General features: G+C 38.9%; 1 protein-coding gene across 5 annotated transcripts in view; it reads right to left on the bottom strand.

Moving 5' to 3' along the window:
- Window positions 1-16,594, bottom strand: part of PSD3 (pleckstrin and Sec7 domain containing 3) — a gene marked incomplete at its 5' end in the record, with an annotated part of 409,927 nt that overhangs the window by 34,311 nt on the left and 359,022 nt on the right. For 4 of the 5 annotated variants that reach the window (XM_080929045.1, XM_080929046.1, XM_080929047.1 and 1 more), the window contains one exon: window positions 10,243-10,313. In XM_080929045.1, the coding sequence (XP_080785171.1) occupies window positions 10,243-10,313 (71 nt within the window). Of the gene's footprint in view, window positions 1-10,196; window positions 10,314-16,594 lie in introns of all 5 variants that reach the window. The other variant, XM_080929048.1, reaches the window with a different exon arrangement.

The raw sequence follows: 16,594 nt of genomic DNA, 5'->3' as shown, positions 1-16,594 counted from the left end.
AACTGTCACCATTTCATTTCACACATTGGCCCCACGTTCACTCAGACTCAACTCTTTCATCTGGCTCATTAAGTGACCTGAACACATTTTATATTCCAGGGACCTTGAGGCTATCCCAATGTGCTATGGCTTCACATCTACACATGCACACATATACGATCCTAGTCATATCCCTAGAAGACTTTTATGTTTTCATTTGTTATTTTAATAAAGGCTTAGATATCATGTTTATTGAGACCCCTTCCGTGATATCTCTCCTTTGTGTTTGGTTATGCACACTTCTGCATGTTTTAATAGCCCACTTCCTTCTTCAGAGCCTGGCTGGAAACCAATTATTCTTATTGTTCTTGAATTTCTCAGACAGAGGACTGAAGTGTCCATTTAAAAATCCAGCAGGGTCTCAATCTTAAAGATGAGACAGCCTTATCATCTTACTTTATAATTAACATTATTGTCTTCTGTATCTTGGAAGTTTGTTAGCTGAATTTCAAGTTAATGAATAGTTCACTTATATTTAAATGTAAATCTGTAAATAAGAAAGGCTCGGTTTGACATTAAAAAGGCTATCACTGGAGTGTCGTAGGCATGTGTGCCGTGGTGAATGTGTGTTGTCAGAGGACGAGTTTATTTATTTATTTTTAATTGTATGATCAGCTGACATATTTATTTATAAATGCATTGATGTTTTACATGCATGTTTGTCTGCTTGAGGGTGTCAGTCCTTAGAGCCCCAGTTATGAACTGCTTTGTGGGTGCTGGGAATTGAACTCCTGACTGCTGAGCTCTTTCTCCAGCCCCCAAATGGCAAGTTTTTTAAAGTTAGTTCTTTTCTTCTACCTCATTGTAAGTTCCATGGATCAAACTTAGGTTGCTGTTCTAAGGGAGAACATGTTTTCCTAGGGGAGTTAACAAATTGCTCATACTGATGTTAAAGAAACTGCTGTGTCATGTGACCATGCTAAGGAGACAGTGACACAGAGGGTAGTAAGCATACAGGACAGTTTACAAACAACAGATGTGAGATACTAAGTTAACTCTTGACGTTCTCTTTGGTAAACAAACTTGGTTGAGACAAAGAAAGGCTGAAAGCTGGGTGAATTGAGACCGAAGACTGGGAGTTTTTTCTCAGTATTTTAACATAACCTAGAACTTAGTTTTTCTGGTGTGTTTTTTTTTTTTTTTGGAGGGGGTTTGGGACTTTTGGAGGAGGAAAGTTTTACTATTCAATCTTAATGAAATCTCAAATTATGTTTTCTTACATGGATAAAAATTATTAGAGGCTATTTCATAGTTGAAAAATCTTGATGAAAGGCTTGAAGACATCACAGAGCAGCTGGCAACACAGGCAGAGGGGTTCTGCGCAGGTGCATGGCACCTCTGTGGCCACAGTCAACGAAGCATTAGCCATCATGTCTCTTTAGGAGACCCATTTGGTTCACAGAACCCTTGTCGTGTTTGGTCTATGGCAGCACTCTCCAGCAGACCGGCAGCCATCTGGGGCTAGGATGCAGCAGCGATGGAATGACGTCTGACCATGGTGGGGTGGCCTCTCAGAAAGAAAGACAAGAGTCACTGACGCCAAGGAATTTGGATGGAGAATAACAGTGTACAACAAGAGGATGGATACAGACAAGTGATCTTCAGGACAGACTCTAAGGTCTTTGTGTCACCACACCTACCATCAACCCATCCACACCAGTGAGCTGAGATGAATTAAACTGAATTTGGTCTAGGGAAGTGGTGACTTTCTTCTTATGACTTCACCCAAATTGAGGATTTCTTTGCCTTCTGATGGATAATAAACTTCTGATCATAATAAACTCATTCTATGTTGAAATTATAAGTCATAGGCACACTTAAATTCACTTAACCCACAGCAAATCCCACAGTTTACACCCAGTACAGAGGACACTGGAGCAACAAGTTGTCCTCTTCTTGATGACTGTAAGGAAGGGAGAGCCTTACAAGTCACAGACCTGTCACATAGCAGGTGATTAGCTGGCAGGATTGAGTGGTACTTTTTCAGCTGTACCTGAGGTACAGGTGTGTGTGTGTGTGTGTGTGTGTGTGTGTGTGTGTGTGTGTGTGTGTGTGTGTGTGCGCGTGTACGCGCACGCGCATGTGGCCTTTAGAATTTCATAATGTCATCCCAAGAGCAGGAAGGAGGAGCACTGTATCTCTCCTTGTACCCAACAGAGGTCTACAGGAGAGCTGCCTGGAAGAAAGACCCATAAATCACTGGAGCCCCGGCTGCTCATGACAGTGCCAGTCTCAGCTGGAAACTCCTCCAGGAAGGATGCAGCTTCTTGTGTGCATGTGATAGACTGAGACAGGGTGATGCTGCCATCTCTTTAGGCTCCATGACACACGTTAGTTGAAACATCATTTTCACTATCATTCTATGGCTTGCTATGGCATATTCATCCCATTAGTATGAACATAAAAGCATTGTTGGCCAGTATTGAATATGAGACATTCTCCAAAATTGTTACATTTTGGCTAAAATGCTTTGTGCTGCATTGTCAGCTATGTGCTTGTTCCTCAGAGATTTATTCTTATCTGTCTGTGTGTCTGTCTGTCTATCTTTTTATCTATCTATATATTTTAAAACATGCTTGGGTGGCCCTCTTCAGTGAAAATATTTTCAATGTCTGTTATTTTGTTCTTCTGTTTTGTTCAATGCCCAATTTAGTTTCTTTCCCCCTATTTCCTGATCTTTATGTAGGCAGACATAAGGCAGTATGTCTTAGTCACCTTTGAAAGTCTGGGATTTTTCATAGTGTCTGACATGTGGTTAGCTTTCAACAGTTCTAAGAGGATATAAAACAAAAAAGTGTATGCAAACCAAAACAACATTGTCACTGCACAGTTTACCTCTTGTCTAGCATCTGCTACTGTGTTCTGGAAATCAAGGAAGATTAGAGATTATCAGCAATTAGCAGTCATTGCCTTCTGCAGAACACATTAAGAGCACAGAACCTCAATGCCAAGCTGCACTTCATGCGGGCAGCTCCGTAATTTAAGGACCCTTTTGAAACAAAACCAAGTGGATACGGCCATAAACAACCCAGATCTGCCAATAAATTCCCAACGACTGATGCTCTAATCTCTAGGATTTATATGAGGGCACTATGGATAGGTATTGTTCATTACTAGTTCTAATTTCAAGCATCCATTTTTAGACATTTTTATTTGTAAAAGAATGCTAACAATAATAAAAAGAAAGCAGAACTTGGTTATGAAAGATGGCTGGATCCCTTTCCTGAGTCTCTCTGCTCTCCTTCAAATCCAAGGCCTCTTTGTTCACTAAGTGGTTTTACATGCATATATGTACATACATATGTATTCCCAAATATAACCCATTTGATCTGAATAATGTTCACATATGTATGTTTTCAGGGCTGTTTGGTACTGGACAATCTATATGTGTTCTATGGAAAAAACAATAAAATTACAATCTCAGAAATACGAAAATAAATTTCATCAAAACACTGCTGCCCCTTTGCTAATACACTTATTCTCATTTTAAAAGATGCTATGGTTTGCAGCTATACTAGCATCCTTACTGAGTTACACATCCAACACTTACACACATATCCACATGCCCCTCATACACATAAACATGTGAAGAAATTGTTTTTGGAGTGCCAATGCAAAGTAATGCTGAGGCAGCAGCAAGTGCAGAGCTGTTTCCTCCAGAACACCGGAAGTAAAAAGTTGGTGACTTAGAAACAGTTTATTTTATTTTATCTTGCATCACTCTATAAAATATTGAGTGCAAGAGTACTGCCATGCCTAGGTTTACCCGAAGATGGAGGGGGTGGACATCCTGTGGTTAGTTATTCAAAGGCCAGCTTTAGTCAAAGATGGAGATGTTAGAGAAAACAAAATAAGTGAGCCAGGAGATGGGATTTATACAGGAGAAACAGCTGTGCTATGTGGAATTTAATTTCAAAACCTTGCTCCCTACAGAGGCAAAATCATCTGAAAGGATCAGTATGGGCTCAGCCCTCACACATGCTAATTTGGGAAGGCCACAAAAAAAAAAAAAAAAAAAAAAAAAAAAAAAAAAGAACATATCAATCAAAAGCTGTAACAACCCCATAGGAAAATAAAGGACAATACAAGATACTCCAATTAAAAGCATGGTTAATTTGAATATCAACCACTGTCTCCATGTATCTGGTGAGAGACAAAGGGCTGCTGGATTAATAGAATGCCTTTACCCTTATAGATGGTGTTATTGTAGAAAGTAAAGTGTACCAATGAATCAAATATTTTTTTCAAATATTTATATCACCCTTCAAAAGAGTTTCTCTTGGCTCCCTATAAGCAGGATGGAACTGGCATGCTTTGGATGCCTGGGGATTGCTTAGAACAAAAGAAAGTGGTGGGTGGTTTGCTGTAGCCAGCACAGCTTGAAACAATCTGGAGAAATGCACTCAACTTTAAAGTTTCTCCCTAGGGAGGAAAGAAGAAAGCAGAGCATGTGGGCCAGTATTCTAGATTTTCCAAGGACAACCTGGAGGACTCAACCTTTGCCTTGGATCACTCGAAACTTTAGCAGAATTGATAGCTTGGGGGCCTGGGGGCTGCAGAGAACAAAGAAGAAAAGCTAAAGTTTGGCGCATAGAACACCTTTGTGCCATCTTAAGATCTCTCCCTTGGGAGAGATGGGAGGCAGTGACTATGTGTCCAGTGCTCTGACTCTCTTTAGGATTGTCAAGAGGAAATGGTAGCCATTGGTGAATTAGCATAAACTGAATATGGAATAACCTTTTACAATAAGGAAGAGCTGGGTGGCTTGCAGCTACGAATCCGGAAAACCTGGAGCAATGAAGACAAATATCAGAGGGCAGAAAGACACTGGGTTTCTGTAAAAGAAGCTAACAATCCTTCATAATAGAGGAACTGCATGCACCGGTACAAAGAAACAACATGTTCCAAAAGACACAGGTCTTGAGTGGTGAGTTTTCTGTATTGAGCTTGTCCTAAGCTGTCAAAGGTAGTTGTCTCTTCATTTGGAAAGATTTTAAAATGGAACCCAGTAGAGATATATAAAAAAAATACATAAATAAAGAATTTGGTTTTAAGGAAGAAAAAGAAATGTCTAGAAATCAACTGTAAGAAAAGGACGGTAATGAATTGCATAGGACAAAACATAAAATAATCATGACAAAGAGGTTTAATATGCTCGATAAGATGATAAATAATAAAATGATTATAGGAACAAAGAAACAAAAATATCTAAAGATGGAAGAGGAAAATTTATGCTGAAGATTACAATACCTAAGATGAAATATTTAATAAAGACATTCAACCATGGGGACGCCAGCATATGCATTATGAAAGTATAAGAAGAAAAAGGATAAAAGGGGATAGGGAGAGTCTTCAAAGAAATAATGACAGAAAAACCTCTCAAATACAGGGAAGGAAGGAGGCAGATAACCGCTCAATATGATGGATGCACACAAATCACTCCAAGCCTCATAGTGCTACAAAAACATCAAAGTATAGGAGAGAAAAATGACTTGTCACACACCACAAAATGCCCACAAGACTCTCAGTAGACTTCTCAACAGTAACAATTCAGAGAGGGCTGTGAGTGTTTATATACTGAGAGTATAAAAAAAATGCCACAGAAGAGTAGTGTTGACAAAAGTGTCCTTTAAAGTCGAAGGGTGTGTCCACAACAGGCTGGTCTTACAGCTTATGCTAATCAATAACAAGAGAGGAAAATGGCTAAATGGACTAAACCAAACAAAGATGCTGTCTTTAAAGAACCTTCTCTTAGGGTTAGAAGTAGACAGCTTTCAAGTGAAAACATGGAAAAGGAAATCCATGCAGACATTGGCCAGTAAAAAGATACATGATGCCACTCTACACCAGACAAAATGAACTTCAAATAAAAATGGCCAAGAGAGACAGTGTGCAACCATTATGTAATGATAGTAAAGTCAGTCCACTAGAGCTTCTAAACTTATTTATCAGATTGCAGACACGAGGAAAAAGTAGCGCATAATGGATTTCCACATTGCACTCCCATAACAGATAGAAAAATGGCAGGTACTCAGCTGAAAGGCAGTAAATAAATGAGAGGATGCTATGGGTAAAATATTCAGACATACCCAGACCAGACACAACGTTCTGAAGTGCACATGCAGCATTCTCTCCACCACGGACCACATGTTATCTTTCAAGCTTCACAGATTAAAGACAGCGGAAATAATTTCAGTCACACCTTACAACTAATAATATGAAAATATCACAAGAAAATATGCAGAAATTAGACATGCTCTGCTATACACTTTGAGCCAATGTGTTTAAGATATCAAAAGAGAAAATGGAAGTCATCTTGAGACAAATGAAAGGAGACACAACTTATTGAATCAAAACTTAGAGGATGCATGAAAAGTAGTCCCAGTAAGAGTTCATGGCAATGAGCATCTGCAGTAAAGAGGAAAGCAACATTAAATTTCTTAATTTTATATCTAAACAAACTAGCAGAGAAAGAAAATAATTAAATTTCATGAAGTTATGGAAAAAAAATAAAAAACAAGTGGAAAGAAATTTTGGTCTCTAAGAAGTATTTTTACTCAGTAAAATTGAACATTTGGTTAGAATAATAAAGGAAGACAGCACCCAAATCATAAAACCAGGGATGAAATCGCTCAGTTGATGATAATTAAATTAAGACATTTCTAAGAATTTTTTATGGTTAACTATGTAGCAACATATTGGACAATCCAGAAGAAATGAGCAAATTGCTAGAAACATAATTGTCAAAGTTAAATCATGGGAAAATAGAACATATTAACATGTATTACAAGTAAGAAACACTGAATAAAAATGAAAAGAAATAAAACCAAAAATTACCATAAACCTTTCAACAATGATAAGTGTGGCACCAAATGTTTCAACAGTGAATTAATCCTACCAAGAATTAATGCTAATAATTTTTAGCCACCTCTAAAACACTGAAGAGGGAACACATCCAAATTTATGGTCTTGATATCAAAACTTTAAAAGCATACTATAAAAAAAGAAAATTACCAATAAACATTTATGATGAATGGAGATGTCAAATTCTACCAATAATCACAATAGGCTAAATTCAATAGTACATTAAAAAAATCAAAGACCTAAACTAGAAGTATTTATCAGTAAGGATAGACCATAATTTAACCAAATCAATCAAAGCAAAAGTCTCATACAGAAGTTCATATTGATATTTATATTCCTCAACAAATCTATAAAACAGTATAGTTTATCAATATTATGATGAAAATGTTTAAAAACTAGGCACAGTTCAATATGATAGTGTATACAGAAATCCTAAAATCCACCAAAAGTCCATGAAAATCAGCAATGATGCATAATATAAAATAGTATACAAATCAGTTACATCTGCACCCACTAAGTGAAGACAACCTGATGAGGATTCTATAACCCCATTTGAGGAATGCTAATGAACATTAAACAATTAGGAATAAGTAGTCACATTAACAGAAGACTCACACATTGGAAACTGTAACACACTACTGAATCAAACAACACAAGGAAAACAAAAAGATAAGCCACGTTTGGGGCTGAAAGATTTAATATCATTAAAATACCCACATCATTCAAAGCATCCTACATTCAGTGGAATCAATATATCCGATTGACATTTTAAATGGACATTAAAAAATAAATTCTACATTCACAAAGAACCACAAATGCCCAAGATTATCTAGAGAAATGGGAATGTGGGAGGAGCCACAGTTTTGATTTTAAAACATAAAGAAGTTCCAACACAGCACAGTCTGACGGCATAACAGCTTGCAGAAGGAAGTGACAGAAAACGTGGCCCAGGAAAGACCTGTAAGTACATGACCCAGAGACACCATTGGAACAGAATGGTGTGGGAAATCTGGCCATCCGTATACACCGCAGATCAAACATCAACGAGAGGGACCAAAATGCCTAAATATTTAAGACCCAAAGCCAACGCAGAAAACAATCTTGGTGGTGATTTTTGGAGAAGCCACCAAAAGCACAAGGAAGTAGGACTGTATTACACTGAACAATTAAACACGGAATAACCTTAGAAAATGGGAGTTGGTCTGATGCTCATTGCTCCAAACAACAAGGTTCAGCTACAACTTACTTGAAAAACAAACAAAATCAGAAATGAAAGAACATGCAAAATACTATTTGAAGAAACAAAGTTCTTGAATACAATTTCAACAGTATTTAAATGTACTCAACAATATTATGTTTTATAAATATAAAGACTATACACATATATAAGTAGGTACATACACAAGCACACACACACACAAACATGCACAGGCAACGTATGCACACACAACCTTTCTATTCATTTCCTTGCATTCACTTCTAAAACATTTGGATTGTTGAGAGAAATGTGTTTTGGATTAATATTAAAAGGGTGCGGGAAGGTGGCCCAGCAATTAGAAACTGGAACACTCTTTCGGGATACGAGTCAGTTCCTAATCGACCTCAGGTGATTCACAACTATCTGTAACTCTTGGTCCAGGGCATTTGACATCATGCTCTGGACAAAATGGACAACTGCACACAAATGCACATGCATAATTAAAATATGAGCATTTAAAATATTTTAAAAATTGCAGAGGGTAGATACCGTACTATGTGATTTTTCCGTGTCTCTCTCCCTAAAATCTTCAGAACTACTGATAGCAGAGCCTTTCTTCTCCTCAGCCTTAACTCATCCTTGCCTCTTCAGAGAACAGTATGTATAAAATCCTGCTGGCTTTGAAAAGTGTGATCAGATTACAGTTAAACCTGCAGTTGCCACTTAACCTTCAGTCTCCATCCCCACACAGTTAGGTGCTGGAAGCTCTAGAGACTACCCTCCATTGAGACTGAAATGAGAAACTCAACCACAAACAGATCTGTACATCTGGAACCGGAAGTAAAGAATCTGATAGAAAATGTACTTAGGGAACTTGGAATACATCTTTTTTAACTGTTAAGTGCAAGAGTTTCAGCTTATTAAAAAAAAATGTGTGGAGATATATGTATGTGATTGAAAATAAAGATGCTTAAATAATATATTACATGGATAATCAATCTATACAATAAATACTTATGGAATTAGGTCTTGTCATTGGTCTGTTATCCATGCACAAGCTGTAGATTACACTACTGATTATAGAACAGTTGATCATGTGTATATCCTTATCTATATAACTAGTTTTTCTAACACACACACAGATTCTAAGCATTAATAAAAGTACTATGGGTGTTTTGTGTGACGTTTTTGTAAACCTTAGTATAAAAAGATCCGTGTTTAGTCAGTATTTCATATAGCTCTGCTGGGCATGATCAGACTATGCCCTGGTCTAAGTTGCTGACAAGCTTTAAAATACTCTATACTAAATGGAATGAAGACTTTCACGCTGAGTCTAGTCCAAGTGACTTCATATTACATCGCAGTAGTTAGCTGCCTGTGCTTTGAGTAAAAATGCCAATGAAGAATGACTCTACATCTTGTTTGTGTGATTAGAAACCACCAGTTGTCCAGCACAAACCACAAGGTACAGATTAATAACTTGTTCATGCCAAACCATAATGATTACTATCGATGAACTTACTCAAGTAGATCAGGAACACATGTGCCTATTAAAATCCTATCAGAGAATCTAGGCCTGTAACCCTGTTAGACACAGACCAAGGAAAGACTGCACCCCTTCATCACCATGGAATATAACCACCATCTACTGAATCCCCATCCCATCCAGGGCATGCACTATAGGGCCTATACGTGACAAGGTCCTAGCTTTTGTTCCAGGGACTTCAATTCAGCAAGGTCCTGTACTTGTGGTTGAATCCGATCTGCTTTGAACTACCTCCATCAATTTCGGCAGGTACTGGGAAATAACACCTCACCACAAGACTCTGTATCACATGACTCTGCACCATGTGACCTTGACTGCATTGTTCTGACCTTTGCCTTTAGCAGTCTCTTTAACTCTCTTAACACCATTTCTATGGATCACCATTTGACCAGGGAGTTCATTTTGATTAAGATGAGAAGAAAAGAACTGTTGACTACCAAGGGCCATTCTCAAGAGAAGTCAGGGTTGTCTGGTGAGTTACTGCCAAGATGACCAACACAACATATGGACTTCAACAAACTGTCATCACAGGAACAATGCTTTTGACACAGTAGCCCCACAACCGTGAACTTTGGTTTGACCCACGGTACTTTACCTTTTGTAAGTAAAGAACTGTTCCCTTCAAGACAGCATAGAAGGTTTTCCATCCCCGCTTTCCTCTTGGAGCTATGAGAAGGAAAATGGAAAAGTTTAGTTGATGAAATCAGCCTGTTAGAAGGACAATTTGAAACTTCATTGTGATGACTGCTTTTCAATATTCCTGGCTTATTAGCTATAGGTACAATGAAAACTAAGTTTCTTTAAATCTGTTTGTTCTGAAATAGATTTAAAGAAATTTGTCCCATGTGCTGTCGTATTTCATTCTCACAGTAACTCTGTCAAGCAGGCATCGTGACTTTCTGTGTTATAAAAGTAAGCTCAGAGAAGCCTCTTACTAATACAACTGGAAGGAGGTGTGACTGGGAAACAAACCGTTGGAACGTAGCTCTACCCTGTCCTACGGGACAGATGAATCCCAGACTAGGAACACAACACATAGGCAGATTAGATGCATACATGAATTCCAGAGAAGGTGTCAAGGACTGGATTATGAAAGAACTGCCCCCATCCCCAGCCTCACCCTGGTATTTTTATCCCAGTACTTCAACCAGAGCATAACTCTGTGACCTTGCCCCTGGCAGTCTGTGTAGAGCTCTAAGCTGATATTGCCACAATGCAATTGAGTTTGTCTTCCCCAACTAAATGTCTCCTTCCCTAGACTTTGAATGACCAAGAACAGACATCCTTCATTTTTGGAATTCACGGATTCTTGTGCAGTGTAAGTAGCTTAAGATACCATTTTAAAGATGCCCCAAGTCAGTTCATTCACAAGTCTTTCCATTCCTTTTATTTTTCTGGAATATAAAGCAGATTTTCTTGATTCACTTAAGCAACTCACCAAAGCACTCAAGCAGAAGCACAGATCAAAGCTCACAATTTATTCTAATAAAACTGAGATATATAACTAGGAAAAATACCACCTGATTGTTGCTTTCATAAACATGTTAGCTCAAACCAGAGGGGGAATTTATTCATATCTAAGTAGCATACATTTGATTTTGTTTAATTTGGACACCTGCTTAATTCAGAAAATATTCATATTCCAATTTCTTTCCACAGAATTCTCAGGACTCTCAGGTTGAGCTCTGGGTAACCATCCGCCTACAGAACTCAGTATGCTGGGCCTCTGCCAGCACCGTACTGAGATAACCACCTGGCAAGAGAGACCTCAAATATCCGCTCTGCGGGTTTCCAGGGCAAACAAAATAGCATTCCTTATGTTTCTACTAGGTTTCTAAAGGTATGTGCTGACCATACTTGTGTGTGTGTGTGTGTGTGTTCTTTTTTTAAAGCACCATACTAAATCCTTTGTTTAGAAAAAAAGTAGTGTGCTAATATGAAAGAATTTATCAGTTAACCATGGTCCTTTAGGAGATGATGAATTCTGATCCTGACCACAGAAGAATCATGCACACAGGACTGATCATGAGCTGTGTCATCTGCTGCAGAGGGGACTGAGATGTATCCTGGTACCTTGTAGAATTCACATTATCTGAGAATTGATCTCTCCCTGAAAATTCACACAATCCCTCAGGACTTTAGCCCATGAGTTAAAATAAGTAGCTAACTTGTATAACACTGTATGAGCGAAGAACCAGCTAAACACTGCTTAAAAGTAGGGAAAAAATCTGTGTCCTTTGACATGTTTATAGTGCTGAAAAGCTTTACCTGAGGGTCTGAGTTTAGTGTATGAGACCTTGAGACATTTAATGCAAGTATCTACAAAGTTCTTTTTCTGCCAGAAAGAACAATCTGTCTATGAGCCCAAGGAAAGGTTCTTTAACACCACCATAGTGCATCTATGTGAAACAGATTCTGAAGAGCACTTCATCTCTGAGGACCAACACCATGTCACCCTTTGCTGCCCTCTCTACTTTCCCATTTTCCACACAAGTGGACAGAACAACCTTGTCTGGCCAACTACCGTCAGGTTGCTTAGGACTTAAAGCAATCTGCAGTGCTCACAGGCAAGTGCCCATTGCCTGCAGCCATTTGCAGTGCAGCAGAGTTCTGAGAGCTTCTCACCCCAGTGTCAAAGCAAAGGCACCGCCATCATCTCTACTGACTCAGGGGCCGTAGCATAAACAAGTGACCTGATGAAGGGGACCTCTGTGCACAGGAGCGGACTGGGAGGCTCTCTGATTTCACTCCCTACCATCTCTATACAGCTGCTACTGAGACTGCATAAAGTGGGCTCAGCTTGTGAAACGCCACAGGGTGGACACCAAAGGAAGAGCCCTGGCCCTCAGAATGACAAGTATCTGAATAGTACAGGCACGAGGAAAGAGTCAGAACACAGAGATTTGAAATAAATTAAAATAAAGAACTGGACAAAGAGAAAAGAAGAGGCTTTACCCAAGCCCGGCTATGGCAGCTGGGCCAGCCTTGTATAAATCTGTTGTAATGTATCTCCACCAATATGTCAGGTAGGTTGTGCCCTTTAACTCATACTACTATAGCTGTAACTAATTATTTCTGCAGTCCTGGAAAGTGAAGAGAGCTGTTAAGAGGTTTCCATTTGAATATTCCAAAGCTGTTTTACTGAGGAAGGAAATGGTAAGGAGACCCTAGGAAGGAAGAGCTAGAAATGAGGTAGTGAGACTGGAGTGGGGAGATTAGGTGCTTTCTCTAGTTTCTCCGGGGCCTTCAAATGCATCCCGGCTCACAACTAAGATCTTAGAAGAAAGAGAGGTGCACCCTGGTGTGTTCTGTCCCCAACAATTCTAGAGTAATAATGCAAACACTAAAAGTATAATACAAAACTAAAAAACAAGGAGATTGTATAATTAATATGGTTATCGTAACAAGAGCAGCAGCTAATGTTTACTGTGCACATACTGTAGAGACAAAATTAAAATATCTCATGTGTATGAGCTAAAACATGAACTCAACAAGAGATCAATCTTCCAATATCACCGAATTCATGGAGAAATGTATCTAAAATATACTGCAACCCAATGAAGGCATTCCAAAATAAACCCAGTATTTTCTGAACCCAGAAACAAAGAAGCAGTCAGTAAACATTCTATACTAATACAATGGGGACACATCTAGACTAGATTTGTAAAAATGCAGAAGATATTTTTAAACGTTCCTTTATTTCCCTAGTGATGGTGTCTCAAATCCCCCAAGTATCTATCCTGCAGATGACAGCTCAGGTGTACAGAATCTGCTTTGTGCAACTGTATTGCAAAGATTTAGAAAAGCCACAGACGAAACAGGAATCCATAAGGGAAGTTAAGGGTAATCAATGTGTATTATCCCTAACAAAATATCCTTAAGCATCAGAACTATCACAATATTAAATCTTTATCAACAGAGAATAGCTCTGAATCTTTCAGATTAGCATTTGAAGCAATTAGGTCCAAGTGAGCATGACAGAAGCTACCAGGGGGAGATGAGTCACACAGCAGTAAGCAAATGATAGTATTAGTTATTCCCAGGTTTCTAACAGGGTGGTCAAAGCACAATACTGCCATTGTAATGTTTTATTTCTCAACTGACTTCCTCTTAAACTAAAGGCAACTTAAATATTAAAAGATCATCTGATTCTTATATTCTTTCTCTGTAAGATAAGCATAGTCTTGCCTGCCTGCGCAGTTACTTGCATTTTATAAGAGGGAAAACTGGGGCAGCCTAACCTGTATACGCTGATTTCCCAGAAAAAGATTTCCTTCCTTTATGATATGTACAAGCTTACGTTAATGACAGAGAGCAGAACATGAAGGCAGAGAACTAGAATATTCTGGCCAAAGCTCCCAGATAATGTCACAAAGTCTTCTGAGCTAGGATAAGGCACCCGAGGTTTATTAGCACCCTAATGCCTGTCAGTTCTCTTACTGTAAATACTACTCACCTAATATTTCTGGTCATAAACCTGTAGTATGCTGATGTTACAAGTTTCACACTTACAATGTTCAGTTGCTCCAAGCATGTGAATAAGAACAGAATACATTCTACCCTTATTTTGGGACACACTTTATTTGAAGATCATAAAGAACTAAACCTCAAATTGATCAGGAAATTTCCTGAGAGTGAGCTTTCATGGTACAAGCAGGTACTACACATGCCTGTAGAGAGAATATCTTAAGTACTGTATAGATGCATCACCTTTCAATTAAACCTGTGGCCTATAGGACCATCTGGGAAGCAGAAAGAATTCTGGGATAGAGCCAGACAGGGGATCCGTTGGGAACATGTGACAAAACAGACACATGATAAGCACCATATGGCAGAATGTTCATTAAAATAAAAGGGTTACCTTTAAGCTATGATTCTAGTAAGAGAAAAGCCTAGCTATATGGTCAAGGTATTTGTAAATACATTTTGAGTCTGAGTCTTATTTCTAGAAGTATGGAGCTGGGAGGAAGAACTGGGCTTAACTTCAACACATGCTCCTGGGGGAGAAGCTAGACTATACGTGCAAAAATACCCAACAGCCAGGCAAGATATACACACTGGCTTAGTAGGGCTTAACTGTTATAGGATAACCTACTGATTTGATCTGAAGCCTGACCAGGTAATTGTAAATCCACTGCTGGGCCATGACAGGCCTAACGTAGAACTATCTCTTAGTTTGTAAAATGGTCCTATCAGCAAACTTCCTTCTGCATTTTTATGTTTCTACTCATAGACAGGGGTTGCTCTCAACCTTGGGCAGAGGAAGCTTTGTTCTGTAGTCAGTGGAAAGATATGTAACTAGCCAGTGCTGAGAATAATGATTTCCAGTGCCCAGCCCTAGGCCAAATAACTATCAACACCCTAACTCCTTTTGCTTCAACTCTTTCCAGCCAAGTCTCAGGGAACATTTTCAAGGTGGAGGCAGAAAGAATGTAAGAATAGGAGGATAGAGGAATTCTGTAAAGTCCTGTCATCTGTGCAATGGATACTGCACTCAAACTCATAACAGCTCTGGTTACCAGCACAAGATCAATTCAGCACAGACACAGGGTGAGTCCATAACTAAGGAGCTATCGCTAGTTAATATCTATGTGCTGCAAGGACAATAAATTCTTCTTTGGGAGTGTGGCCACTTTGGACATAGGACAGCACCTTTAGTTTGCCTGGGAGAGGGCATGAGGTGCAATGTACTTACTAACACATTCACTGTGCTCATTTAGTCCTTGGGTCTGCTAACATTGAGGTACCAATGAACTAGAAATGACAACCTGAACTTTCTGTACAAGTATTAGTGACCAAAGGAACATTCAAACCAGCACATATGCCTCACTCAAACTAAACCGCACGTGCACCATTCAAATCGAACTCATATAAATCATCATTCTGCTTTCTGCTTTCACTTAAGAGGTGCTTCCACGGGTGGCCAATGCTGCCAGCCCAAGATAAATGAAAATGTCTGACTTTGTAAGGCAGCACAGAAGGATGCACATAAGATAGGGGTTACAAAGGAGGAGGGTGGAAAGTATGAGAATCATGACATATTCTTTTATTTATTCATTCATTCCAGAAAACTGATTTGCTAGTCATGGAAACACATGGTTTTGATTTAAAGCAAACTTCATACTATCTCCTGCTGGAATGTTTCTTTCCAATATAGCATCATGACCTGACCCTTCAACTTCAATTAGGTCAAGTGCTGTTTCATCCGGGAGTGCTCCATCCACTTCTGTAGCACAGGTCACATCTCCAGACTCTGAAATTAGCATTCATCTTCTCCCCACTCTTTCTTTCTCCCATCTCCTGGAGTTCAACCTCTGGTCTGAGGCATGTGAGACAAATGTTCTATCACTGAGCTACATCTCTGTCCTAGAATTAATTTTCCTTAGATTACTTAACACTTCCATAAATTTATCACAAGTACAACACAGCCCCCTCCTCAAATTAGAAGGAAACCCCCAAAAGCACTATGGTTTGTTGGTCTCTCCAGAGCAGATACACCCTCCATTACCAACTTAAAAGTTCAAATTGTCCCAAGTAGACAGATATAGAGCAGGTGATCCAGCAGATATCAGTACCATAGGGAAGACTGTGTACAGTTCTTTTGCTACAGTTTGGGTAGGCATGCTAGAAGATACGATGCAGAAAGAGGACAGTGAGGCATGGTAGTTTATGACCAAAATCCCACCATGTACTTAGGAAGGTGAGGCAGGAGGATTGTTGTGAGCTTGAAACTAGCATGAATAGAGTTACAGAGTTCAGGCTAGCACAAGCTGCAGTGTAAGACCCAGTTTCAGAACATCTGAAAAAACAAAAGATAGAAAAGGTCATTATGGAAAAAATATAAAGTGTTCTATTAAGATGCTGTTGGATATGGAATAAAATATCAAAATAAACAGGCTTATAGGAAATAATATAGAATGACAAGTTATAAGGATATTTCAGGGTGG

Source organism: Micromys minutus (genome assembly GCF_963924665.1).
Source record: "Micromys minutus genome assembly, chromosome: 14".
Taxonomy (NCBI): domain Eukaryota; kingdom Metazoa; phylum Chordata; class Mammalia; order Rodentia; family Muridae; genus Micromys; species Micromys minutus.
Note: the sequence above shows the minus strand (reverse complement) of the source record. Positions and strands in the feature narration are given on the sequence as shown.